Here is a 12383-nt window from a genome sequence, read left to right on the forward strand (position 1 = left end):
GGTGAAACCGCGTTATATCGAACTTGCTTTGATGCGCCGGAGCGCGCAGCCCCGCCCCCCTGGAGCGCTGCTTTTCCGCGTTATATCTGAATTCATGTTATATCGGGTCGCATTATATCGGGGTAGAGGTGTATTTATATATATATATGATTCTCACAGCAAAATGACAGACCCAGTATTATTATTTTATCACCTACAATTGGTTAATAACATAGTAAAAGCATTCTGATTGGTTAAGAACTTAGATTGGTTAATAATTCAATCACACGGTGTTTTAATATCATGTGCTGCAAAGAGCCGCAGGAGACACATTAAAGAGCCACTTGCAGCTTGTGAGCTTCAGTCTGAGTATCGCTGGGTTAGACAACACCTGTCAGGGATGGTCTAGGTCAGGGGTTCTTCACCTGGGGTGCGAGATGCCCTTTCTGGGGGTGCGAGACAGGCCAGATTTATTTAGAAGGTAAATCATCGAAAACACCAATTTAGCACAGGCACGTAAGTACAACTACTTTGTTTCATCAAACCTATGTATTTATTAACATTATACATTTTTTAACGATTACTGTAATATACAAACAAAAATATATCTAGGTTTAAGGGGTGCAAGAACATATTTTGAGAACCCAAGGGGTGCAGGCTGCAGTAAAGATTAAGAACCACTGGTCTAGATGATACTTAGTCCTGCTTCAGTGCAGGGGATAGGACAAGATGACCAGTCGAGGACCCTTCCAGTCCTACATTTCTAAGATTCTGTGATCTCCAAGTATTTACCAAGGTGAATCCATTTTAGAGAGAGGGAAGCTGAGGCTAAGTGACGTGCCCGTGGTCACGCACTGAGACAGTGGCTGGATATAGAATCCAGGAGTTTCTGATTGCCAGCCTCTGCGTGAACCAGTCAGACACGCTCCCAGAAATGCAGTCAGCAAGGACGGTGTTTGCTTTAATATTTAGAGTGAGGATGCGATGTTTAGCCACACTCTGTTAGTAATAATACTTTGTACTTTTACAACACAGTCCATGTAAGGATCTCAAAGCACTTTACAGACTTAAACTCTCATGATCCCCCTGCGATGAGCTGGTAGGCCAGTCGTACTTATTCTCATTTTACAGGTGGGGAAACTGAGGCACGGAATGTCAATGGTGAGCGTGTGTTACAGATCCCGGAGCTGCAGAGGCTACCTGTGACAGCCCCTGCTCAGGGACCTTGCTTCTTTAGCTCAAATTGTAGTCGCTCCTGCTTTTAGCTCTGCAAGTCCTCCTTTCCGTGCCGGGCATGTCAGCCGAGATAGCAGGTGTTGTGTTAGTGACTCGCCCATGATCAGATGCGGAATCTGATGGCACTTGGCGCTCCTAGCACCCAGTCCTGCCCTCTGCCCACTAGGGAACACTCCCTCAGTGGCCAGGGCCGAGGTAAACAACCTACTGTGGGTCTGTGCCTTTAAGAGAGTCAGGAGACAGCCTGGGGGAACTGGGTGTGTAAGCCTGTTGAATCAGTGAGACTGGGGGGTTGGAGGCTGGGCAAAGCTCTGAGCTGGGTTGCTAAGAGTTTGGAATTCCCCGTGGGGAGGGGAGCAAGGGTCCTCCAGAGGGGGCGGGCCTCTCTCTGCTGAGCGACAGGCAACTGCACCAACCCCAGAGCCGGCTGGGAGTTACCTGGTGGGGCTGCCTCAGCTCAGGTGTGTCCGGGAGGCCTGCCCCTGGACAGACTTTCCGGGAACAGGGAAGTCCCAGCTGGGGAGCAGAGCTGGGCATGGAGCCCATCGGCGCCTGGGGCCCTGTGCAGGTGGCGCAGTGGCTGAGAGGTGAGTGGGGCGGGGTGGCGGGTCCAGGGCTGGCAAAGTTTGTATGGGGGGGGGGAGTGCTGAGAGCCATTGAACCAAATTGTAACGTAAACCCTGTGTATGATGGAAACCACTTCAAGCCAGGGGGTGTGGTAGCACCCCTAGTTCCAGCACCTATGGCCAGGGGGTGCACTCCAGCCCCTCGGGCAGGCAGGCGGCTGCCCGCTCCCAGGGCAGAGTCTGCGCTGGCAGGAGGAGCTGTGCAAGTGCTGCTGGGAGCAGGAGCGACTGAAACCTTCTGGGGGCTCTGGGAGAGGCGGGTTACACTCCTGCTGGCATGGCATGGCTGGGCATGGCATGGCTGGGCACGGCCCGGATCCCTGCCCTGGGGGAGGAGAGACATTCCTGGGGGAGGATATACAGTCCAATGCAGGGAGGTGCACGTACTGGCGGGGTGGATATGCAGCCCCATGGGGACCTGCCAGTAGGGAGGAAACAGATCTGGCAGCCAGGGAAGGTAACTGGTGTTACACACTTGGTGGGATGGGGGAGAAGGTACATCAGAGAGAAGGTAGAACGGAGGTTCTGTTCTCCCAGTCTCCTCACACGAGGACAAGAGGCCAATCAGTGAAACAGAAAGGGGGACAAACTCAAAACCGACGCAAGGAAATATTTTTTCACACAGCACGTAGCTAGACGGTGGAACTCCTCGCCACAGGATGCGTCTGAGGCCAAAACCTCAGCAAGACTCCAAAGGGGTTTGGATGCATTTGGTGGATAACAAGAAATGTCTGGAGTTAGACGAGTTAATGCTATTCTGGAAGGGCTGTTAAAAGTCATGCTTCAGGGCTTAAGCCCAGGTGGCGGCGAGAGGACAGGAAGGCCTGGCAGAGCTGTCAGCAGAGGGGGAATCCAGGCAGAGGTCTGGACATGGGCGATCTGGGAGCAGCTGCGTTTGCTCCTTTCAGGCCTGGACAAGGCGCTGCAGGAGTATCCCTTTGAGACGTGGTCCCTGACCGGGAACGATTTGCTGCAGCTGTCCTACCGGCGCTTGGAGGAACTGGGCCTGAGGCGGGTTGGCCATCAGGAGCTCATTCTGGAAGCCGTGGAGCAGCTGTGTGCGCTGGTGAGTGAGCGGCTGTGCGGCTGGAGCGAGGCCCTCTCCCGATCTCCAGCACCTGTGGTGAGCGACGGCGTGAGGGTTCCCTCCCGGTGTCAGACCTGCGGTCTTGCTTCCCAGATGGAGGGAGCTCTGGGATTCAGGGGATGGTTGGGTCGGGGATCCTGCCCCCCCCCCAAGCAGTTTCAGGGAGCAGTGCAGAGTTGGGGGGGGGGAGATCTGCCATCCACAGCCTTCGTTCTGAGCCGCTCCAGGACTGGCACCTCTCTCCTCTGCTGAGCTAGTTTGGATTGTTCTCCAGAACTACGAGCTGGAGACCACCAGCCTGGGGACACTGACGGAGAAGCTGCAGCAAGTCGCTCGGACCACCCAGACCCTCATCCTGAGCCGCAGGAAGGTGACCGCGTATGATGGAGAGGCCATCGAGACGCCCTCCCCGGACCTCCTGGCCTGCATCGCTGAGCTGATCACGGCGGCCAAGGGGCTCTTCTCCTGGCTCAACAGGTACTTGCTCCCCCAGTCTGCAGAGGGAAACACCTGGGGAGGCTGGAAGGCCAGGGCCATGTAAGGAGGGATCCCACATGATGAGGAAGGGGGTCGCCGAATGGCACAGGGCGCAAGCTACAGGCCTTCTGTGTCTGTGGGGTTTGCACACACACTCTTTACAGAGGCGGAAAGGGATGCTGGACCAGTGCTGCCAGGACTGGATGCAAGGCAGCCAGTCTCCCTGGCCAGAGGAGGATGGTCTGTTAGCCCAGAGGGACGAGGCTCCACTCAGTGACTGGGGACAGGAGGGCGGTGCTGTGACCACACTCATCTTGGTGATGGTGAAAACAGCAGCATGACAGCCCGGAGCCTTCTGTGCAGAGAACGGGCACAGCATGGGCAGTGGCTGGACAAGGATCCCCTGCTCACGTGCCTCTGCCCTGCAGGGACCCCCTCTTGCGGCCAGAGGGGAGTTCCGTCTCCACAGCTTGCTCACTCCTTTGCTGAGGTGGCTCTATGGGGTGTGGACAAGATTGAGACTCCCACCTTGTTCCACGCAGGCCACTGAGTGCCCGGCAGCTGCCCACTGCAGGCGATTAGCTCGGTGGTCAATTGGGACCCCTTCAGAAAGCACCATAAAACCCTGGAAGCTTCCTTGCTTGTGTTAAGCCCCTGGCCCACAGGGAGGACGGTGCCTCGATTAACTTGAGGCTCATTGGGCCCTCTCCTTTCCTGCCTTCCTTTGACCTGACGACTGTCTCACTCCCGCACCTCACAGGTATCTCTTCTCTCACCTGAATGATTACTCAGCCAGCCGGGACATTGTCTCGCTCTGCGGAGAGCTGGCCCAGATCCTACAGAAGGTCAGTAACGAGGGTTTTAAAAATCCCAAGAAACCAAAGCCGGACTGTGGGGGCAGGGTTGGTGTGTTTGTGTGTTACCCCTGAGATGTGCAAATAGGGGCGACGTCTCTTCAGTACTCATGTCATGCCCGGGTGTCTCAGGACCTAGGAAGTGAGAGTAGGAGGGGCAGAAAAGAAGGGCTGTCCAGATACATGGTGATGGGCACAATGTAAGGACTGACCGACACTCACATGCCACACATGCTTTTTTCTCACTAGCAAACAATCAGGGAGATGTTTCCCAAAACTTCATCAGGGTCTCCATCCAGAATGTTCCTCCTTGGCTGATGAACACCCCCATATCCCAGGAGAGTGTGAGCTCCTAGCGGGTCTGGCGAATCTATTTATTTGTTCTTATTTCAATTCAAAACATTTTTCTCGTAGTCTCGGCACCCTGATCGACCAGCAAATATCCTGGCCGCTGTCAATTTAACCATTGTGTTAAAACTGTGTTATTAGCCCCTTGGATTTTAAAGCTTTTCTTTCCCATACTCTAATTTGTCCCTCTTTGTTTGTGCATCTCCCTCAGCTCAGAGAATGAAAATTGCTCGTGTCTGTTTCACGTTTGTTTCAAAGTCAGTTGCATTTTGGGGCAGTCCCCTGCTGCAGAGTTTTGTTACTAATGCTTCAGGCAGATGTTGTTGTTTAATAATGTGTGTTTTCATTACAATTTAAATCTAGACTGGAGACCTTCCTGTTGCTCTTAGTGTGTCCATACATCTAATCTTGGGCCACTTCTGAACAGACAAGTGAACCTTGCACTGGTTCTACAGTATATTTTTCAGGGATAAAACGTATTGATAGTGTATTGATAGACTAGCCCAATGTCCAATTTGGAGCTTGTCGCTTATAGAGGAACCCAACCATATCCTTCTGTATTATGATTTGTATCCGTGCAATATGGTTCATTTCATAGGCAAACCATTTGTCCTTCCAAAGTGTTTTTATCAGATGCGGGGCACTGTCCCCTCAGGCAGGGATGGGTTAGCGGGTAGCTGAGTTAGATGAATGGATATTGGTGGAAGGATGGAGACTGTTTAAAAGAAGGAATCTGACTGGAGATAATAAACTGTCAGCTGATGGAACAGATAACCATACCTTGCCTTTCAATTGCACCTTTTCCCTACAGTTCTCAAAGTGCTTTACAAACACGAATGAAGCCCTATTAAATAAGTCAGGGTCACCCACATGTATATATGGGGAAACTGAGGCACTGAGATGAACTGACTTGCACAATGTGTCAGGGCTAAAATGCCTGAATCCTGGCTCCTAGTCTCCTGCTCTAACCACTAGAGTCATGTCTATAAGCAAGTCGCTGCTGGAGGGGAGGGATGTCGGAGGGGTGGTATTTGGGTCATGGGAAGGAGTGCTGTTAACTACCTTCATCCTCCAGTTCTCCTCTGTTCGCTAGTCTTCTGCAGTGCTCCTTCATCTTGGATTCGCAGGTTGCAAGAGGGTAAAAGCAGACTCGGGTCTCGGCATGCCTTCTAGCCAGCAATGCCTTTGTAGTCCACAGGGCCCAATGGTGTCCCAAGTATGTTCTGACTCCTCTAACAACCCCTTGGACCCCAGCAGGGCTCTCCAGCTAGAGTAGAAGGTTACCAGCAAGAGGTACCAGTGCTGCTAGTTCAAATCCTAGGCATGCGCCTTGCCTTCAAGAACCCAATTTAGGGGCAAGTCCATGGGGAACCTGGGGAGCCCATCAAGGAAGGGTCAGGGAGGGACTGTAGGTTTTAGTGTTGCAAGCACGCTGTGACGGCTTCCTGGAGAGAGGTCTGGAAGTGGAGAGACCGTTCTTTGCCTGGGGTGTATGTGATCTGGTCACCTGAGCCCGCGTCGGTGTCTATCTCGGGAACGGCCTCGCTTTACAGAGAGGTTATGGCAGTGATTCAAAGCTGGCCGAAGGGGCGCGTGTACCTGAGCTGCCCGGGGAAGGCTCGGTGCCTCTGAGGTACTGCCCAGGGGGACGAGGGCAGTAGGAGATGAGAGCCATGGATGGGTGCATCTGCGGACCCTTGGCTTGGCACAGTTCAGTCAGCTGCAAAGAGGGGAAGGGAAAGAGAAAATGACCAGAGTGTGAGCAGGGAAGGGACCAGGAGATAAACAACATCCAAGGGGGGGTGGGGAACTGTTCTTTATATAACCCTGTGATTCACCCTTTGGGATCAGGTTCCGGGCTGGGGGGAGCTCAGTGTCCATGAGACTCAGCTGAGCGAAAGGGAGGAGAGAGACTAACGGGCTGAGCCAGAGATTCGGGGGAGGCTGCTCGGCTGAGCCACAGGTACTGGGAGCTAATCGTTCCCTGAAGATCCTGGCCTGCTCAGGGGGGAATGCGGCAGGAGAGGGCGTGTCTGGAATGGGCTCTGGGGGAGGCTTCTCCGGCTTTGGAAACAGGGTCTGGAAGCGAGGAAGGGAAGGGTAGCTGTGAGGTGGGGGAGGGGAGACTGTGACTCAGAGAGAGATGGGAAAGGAGGCTCAGGGGAAACCTTAATGGTTTGTAAATGGGGGGCGGGGGGGTGGAGGGCAAGGGAACAGGGTCTGGGGGGGGCAGGGGCAGGCAGGGGGCCGGGGGACAGGGTCTGGGGAGCGGGAGCAGGAGAGGGGGCGGAGGGCCGGGGGATAAGGTCTGGGGGAGTGGGGCCGGGGGACAAGGTATGGGGGAGCAAGGCCAGGAGAGGGGGTGGAGGGCTGGGGGACAGGGTCTGGGGAGAGGGAGTGGAGGGCCAGGGGATAGGCAGGGCCGGCGCAACCCATTAGGCGACCTAGGTGGTCGCTTGGGGCGCTACAATTTGGGGGGCGGCGACCGCGGCGGTATTTCGGGGGCAGGACCTTCTGCCGCCTCTGTTGGGGCAGCATTTCGGGGCGGGACCTTCCGCCGCCTAGGGCGGCAGAAAAGCTGGCGGCTCTCCTAGGGACAGGGTCTGGGGGAGAGGGGGACCAGGGGTGGCGGGTTTAGGGTTGTGGGGCAGGAAGAAACTGACCCTACTAATAACCTAAAAGTAGAGCCACGATTCACCAGTGCCACCCCTGCAACAGAAGGGAGCTCAATGCCGAGGCTGTGCTGGTTCACCCCTTCCTCTGCCATGCTAAGCAGAGAGGTCCCTGCCATTGTGCCCTGGGGGGCGGATTCCTTTCTGATTCCAGCTCCGGAGATTGGTGTAACTCTGTGTGTGTGTGAGCAAGAATGGCCTCAGTAAGGCATTTCTCGCCCATCACCCCCATCCCATAACAATGGATTCTTCTCCCTTGGGGAGGGGGCAGAGCCTTCCAAACACCGACTGCCCTGTGGACAGATACCCCTGTGTGCCTAACCCAGTGGCTGCCCCACATTCTAGCCATGTGTGCTGCCTGGCTTATTTCCCATGACCAGGGTGTTTTCCCCACTCCCGTCCCCCGGCATTCTCCTCTTGTCGGAGTCACTGATTTTCTAGTGAAATTCACAAGAAGGGGCTGAAGTTGGGGCCTCATCCAAAGCCCCTGGAAGCCGAAAGTCGTCTCTCAAAGGTCTGTCCTTCGAGCGAGGAGTCCCTCCGACACCACTGCCAGCTCCTCTGCTCCTGGATTCTTTCTCCATTGCTGTACGGGGTCGTGTGAGGGCTCAGTGACTCCCCAGACTGACTGTGTCGGGGAGTCATGTGCTGCCTGGGACAGTTGTGCTCTGGCAGGGGAGCATGAGCACCATCAGCCGACCTGCAGGGCCCAATCCCCCTGTCTGTAGGGGAAGGGGTGATAGTGCCTCTCCACAGCGCCTGGCCTCCAGGATCCCAATGTGCTCTCTAGGCCTAGATGTGATCGGCCAGGCCTTCCCTCCCCCCAAGCACCGGCTTCCCTGCCACATGCAGCCGCTCTCTGGGAGGTGCCAGGCAGCGCTGACGGGAAGGAGTGAAGAATGGCGTCTCCATTGGAGACAGCTGGAGGAGTTGCTCTGGAAGCTGGCCAGGGCGCTGGGGTTAATCCTGCTACTGCGCTTAAAAACCAGCGCTGAGGAGTCTTTCGTGACTGCACAGCCTCAACCTTACGTCTCACCTGGAGGCCGGCGGCACGGCACCCTCTAGCACAGGGCGGGGGCATGGGGAGAGGAGCCACCAGCACCACTACTGCAAGACCTGGGGCTGTGTTACGTGAGTCCCCCATCCATGTAAAGCTGGATCAGCCTAATTTATCGCATGTCTCTTGTTCTTCTAGGACTGCAGAGTGTCTGAGAGAGAGAACCAGATCCTGCTGATTGTAAGTACTACGGCGGGTGGGTAGGTGGGTGGGTGGATTCAGTGCAGAAGAACAGACACTGGGGTTTGCCTGAGGTCGCTGCTGCCCTTCTGTAGACGCCGTGAGGACTTGGCGGAATGAGTCTCTCCTGCTGTCCTTCAGTGCAGGCACCTCGCGGGGATCTGTGAGAACATCTCGAGCTGCAGCCCGGCAGCCCTGCTGAACCAGACCGCCATCTTGGAGAGCGTGGACCTTGTGCCCACCGAGCCAGAGGACAGTCTGGTGAGTCGGCTTCTCCACCACAATCCTTGCCTCTGCCTCTGGCTCACGCTGGGGACTCATTTGACGTTTCCAAACTCTGTCTGTCCCTCTCTGCAGGGCATCGAGATCAAATCCACCAACTCCTGCCTCCACTTCATAGCGGGAACCACCACTGAGGTGAGAGATTTGGGGGAAGGGGAGATGGCTTCTGATTTGGTCTTTCCAGCCTGCAGGTGCAGGGAGACGGCTCAGAACTGGTGTCCCAACGTAGCCCCCTTCTTAAACCGTCCTATGCTGGCCCATGATGAGCAAAATCTAGTTTGGGTATCAGAACCCCGTGGGCTTGTTAAGGTGCTAAACCCTCTTCCTGAACCAGCTCTAGGACACGGGCTGCACTGGACAGGACTTGGCTGAGTCCTTCCAACTCCGCTGACTTGTGGCCGTGTGTCACACTAACCTTGGCCAAGGCTTCAGCCGGCGCCTTGGTTCAGTTGTCTCCTCCTGCCCTCGTGCCTGTGATCCAACAGGAATCACCCAAAAGATCGGGCCTGCAAGTTAATGGTAAATCCCCCTTTCCTGAGCCCCTCTGACTTACATCAGCCTGAGAGCTGCTTAACTCTGATTAGGCTCAAGCCACTTGCGCTGCTGCCTTTCTCAGCTTCCCAGCAAGCACAGTTCTGACACCGCTCGGTCTTTTCCTTGCCTCTCCTCCTAGTCTCCAGCTGACCACTGCAGCCAGATCCTGCCGGGGGATGAGATCGTTCAAGTCAACGGGCAGGTTGTGGTAAGTATGGCCCTGTCCTCGCTCCCATTAGCATGCTGGTCTCTTGGGACAGCCACAATCCTACCAGGAAAGGGGGCTTCTGAATGTAGCTGAGATCATGGCTGATGTGTATGGTCTGCCCTGGGGAAGAATGTCACACTCGGTAGAGGGTGTGGCATGGCCTCTGGTTAGAGTGGGGGCTTTGGGTTCTAGTCCTGACTCGCTGTGTCACCTTTGGCAAGTCACTTTCGTTCTCTCTGGGTCTGGTGGGGCTCCCCACGTGCGAGGCTCTTTCCCAACAGAAGGTGTGATCCCCGCCCTGAAGGGATCCGGCTAAAACTCACTTTGACTCTGGGCCTCGCGCACCCCCTCCTGACAAGGAGATCATGCTGGCTCCCCCCTTTATATAGGGCTCTGAGGTCCTGGGATGACAATGCAACGTATCCCTACTCCTGTTTCTAAGACTGGCTGGTTCCCACTTAATCTCTCTGGACCCTCTTGGCTGTAGGAGTCTGTATGACCCAGATGCCGCTGGGATGCTAGCATGGCTAGTTTCCTTTATTAGAAAGCCTGGTGCTAGCTCTTTTTTCTTTCCTCCGTCCCCTCTTTGCTCTTTGACTCACATCCTGCATGGAGGAGAAGCAAACGCCACCAAAGCCTGGCTTCCACCCCCCTTTCTAAACACAAGCGCATGGGCACGCCCAGGAAACAGGTAGAATCGCTGTAAGGAACCCGGGTGTTTCTGCCCTGACTCTCTGTCGAACCACATGCTCGACAGACTGAAACCAGAAGAGAGGGGGAGGAAAGGAGGGTTTCAGGCTCTGTCCTGGGAGAGGCAAACACCAGCACTTGGCTGAGCTCTCCACGCGCTTACAACCATCAGTTAATTTAGCCTCATAAAATCTCGACTGCCCACCCAAGTGGGGTCAGAATCATTCTCTCCACTTGACAGTGAAGCATCTGGTTAGGTGGGCGACTGTTTGCCCGAGCTGGTCGGAAAATGGGTCTTTTCCTGTGGGAAGAAAGGTTGACTTTTCAGCAAAAAATCAAAACCTGAAATAACTGGGTTCAGCAAAGGTGCTGCGGTACCTCCTGGGAGTTGTCGTTAGGGGAGAATGGGAGCATGAGCACCCAAACTGGGTTCCCTGGCTGGACTGTAGCTCCCATGATGCACCAGTCTCACCTCTTGGGGAGAGCAGATGGTGCATGATGAGCGTCCCTGGGTGTGATGCAGCATGGGATATGTAGTCTGACTGGAAAGCCCAGTTTATAGAGGAGAACAGGGAGATGAAGAAGCTGGACTGCAACTCCCATGAGGCACCACGAAGGTCTATCCAAAATGAAATGTTTCAGTATTTGAACAAAACCTGAACTCTTTATGGGCATTCAGGTTTGCAGCAACAATAAAACCAATTTCCACAGAAATCCGATACTTAGTGTAAAAATTGTTCCACTGAAAACCAGTTTTCCTGGGGACAGCTTTCAGAGTGGTAGCCGTGTTAGTCTGTATCAGCAAAAAGATCGAGGAGGACTTGTGGCACCTTAGCGACTAACACATTTATTTGAGCATAAGCTTTCATGGGCTACAGCCCACTTCTTCGGATGCGTGCAGTGGAAAATACAGTAGGAAGATATATATATACACCGAGAACATGAAAAAATAGGTGTTGCCATACTAACTCTGAGACTAATTGATTAAGGTGGGTTATTATCAGCAGAAGAAAAAAAAATTTGTAGTGATAATCAAGATGGCCCATTTCAAACAGTTGACAAGAAGGTGTGAGTGTCCTGCCGACCCTTTGACAGGGAGGATGGCCAGCTGGCTGGCTGCAGGCTATTAGCTGAATGTGTCTCTGCCTGGCCGGCGGTGCTGCAGAAATGGACAGTGAAACAAGAAGGGTGTGGATGACTAGCTTACGAAACTGCATTGATGGCCAGGTGTTTAACTGGTTGGTAGCGTTGTTTGGAATCCCTGGTTACTGGGCGGTAGCAGTAAGTAAAAGAAGGCATGGTGGGATTGCTGATGGCTAGCTGGATGTCTTGTGAAATGCGCGGTTGCCGAATCGTGGTTCTGGTGACTATAGATTCCCTTGTGCACCATGGAGCTGTAATCAAGGCAGGTGTCTAAACCCTGACCATCGATTGTACCAGGTGCCCAGGGAGAGAAACATCCCCTTGCTGAAATCCTGTGGTAGTGGTGCCCGTGGCCTTGCCAGCTGACAGAGCCCGTGTAACGGAGTAGAATGACCTGCGGAGTTGCCTGTTTCAAACAACCCATTCAGTGCGATTCGGCCTGTGCTGGCGATGAGCACTGATCTGCTAATCCCGTGTGTAGGTGGGTTGGACTCGAGTGAATCTAGTGAAGAAAATACTCGAAAAGCCAAACCAGGTGACGTTGGTGCTGAAGAAGATTCCACTAACCTCTGTGGGGTCCCCGTGTTCCCCCAGGTCTCCGTGCCATCAGGTAAGCAGGACCCGGTACCCCCACACCCCCAGCATGAGAACTGAACCTTCACTTGCTGTGCTGAATAGGCAATGACTGGCTAGGAACCCAGTTGCACTGGGCTCAGCACATGCGTTCGGAGATGGAACACCGGGCCCTCTTTGCCCGGTCCCCAGGGCTAGCTGTAGCTGCATTGGTGTCTTGGCGGGGGCACCAGCTCCCATCCCCACCCAGTGTGCTCCCAAATCCTCCTTGTGCTGGCTGGAGGCTCCTTTCTGGGGCTGAGCAGTTCTGCAGCTTCCCTTTCACTCCAATCCTTATCTCGTGTCAATGCTTTTGTGAAGTGCCCGGAGTCTGGTCTGACTCCGTGCTGAAGGCATTGTCCCAGCAGCATAGAAGAGCGGTAGTAAGGTGACCCCTG

At 54.4% G+C, this 12383-nt stretch overlaps 1 protein-coding gene across 3 annotated transcripts in view; it reads left to right on the top strand.

Annotated features, from left to right (window-relative positions):
- CNKSR1 (connector enhancer of kinase suppressor of Ras 1) overlaps positions 1–12383 on the top strand; it is a 28408-nt gene that overhangs the window by 2376 nt on the left and 13649 nt on the right. The window contains exons 1-9 of one of the 3 annotated variants that reach the window (XM_034754027.1): positions 693–1802; positions 2750–2907; positions 3203–3405; positions 4166–4250; positions 8475–8516; positions 8658–8777; positions 8874–8933; positions 9472–9540; positions 11855–11983. In XM_034754027.1, coding sequence (XP_034609918.1) covers positions 1751–1802; positions 2750–2907; positions 3203–3405; positions 4166–4250; positions 8475–8516; positions 8658–8777; positions 8874–8933; positions 9472–9540; positions 11855–11983 — 918 coding nt within the window. In that variant the 5' untranslated portion in view covers positions 693–1750. Of the gene's footprint in view, positions 1–692; positions 1803–2195; positions 2908–3202; positions 3406–4165; positions 4251–8474; positions 8517–8657; positions 8778–8873; positions 8934–9471; positions 9541–11854; positions 11984–12383 lie in introns of those variants that run through there. The other 2 variants (XM_034754026.1, XM_034754025.1) reach the window with 2 other exon arrangements.

This window comes from Trachemys scripta, chromosome 20 (assembly GCF_013100865.1).
Source record: "Trachemys scripta elegans isolate TJP31775 chromosome 20, CAS_Tse_1.0, whole genome shotgun sequence".
NCBI lineage: Eukaryota > Metazoa > Chordata > Testudines > Emydidae > Trachemys > Trachemys scripta.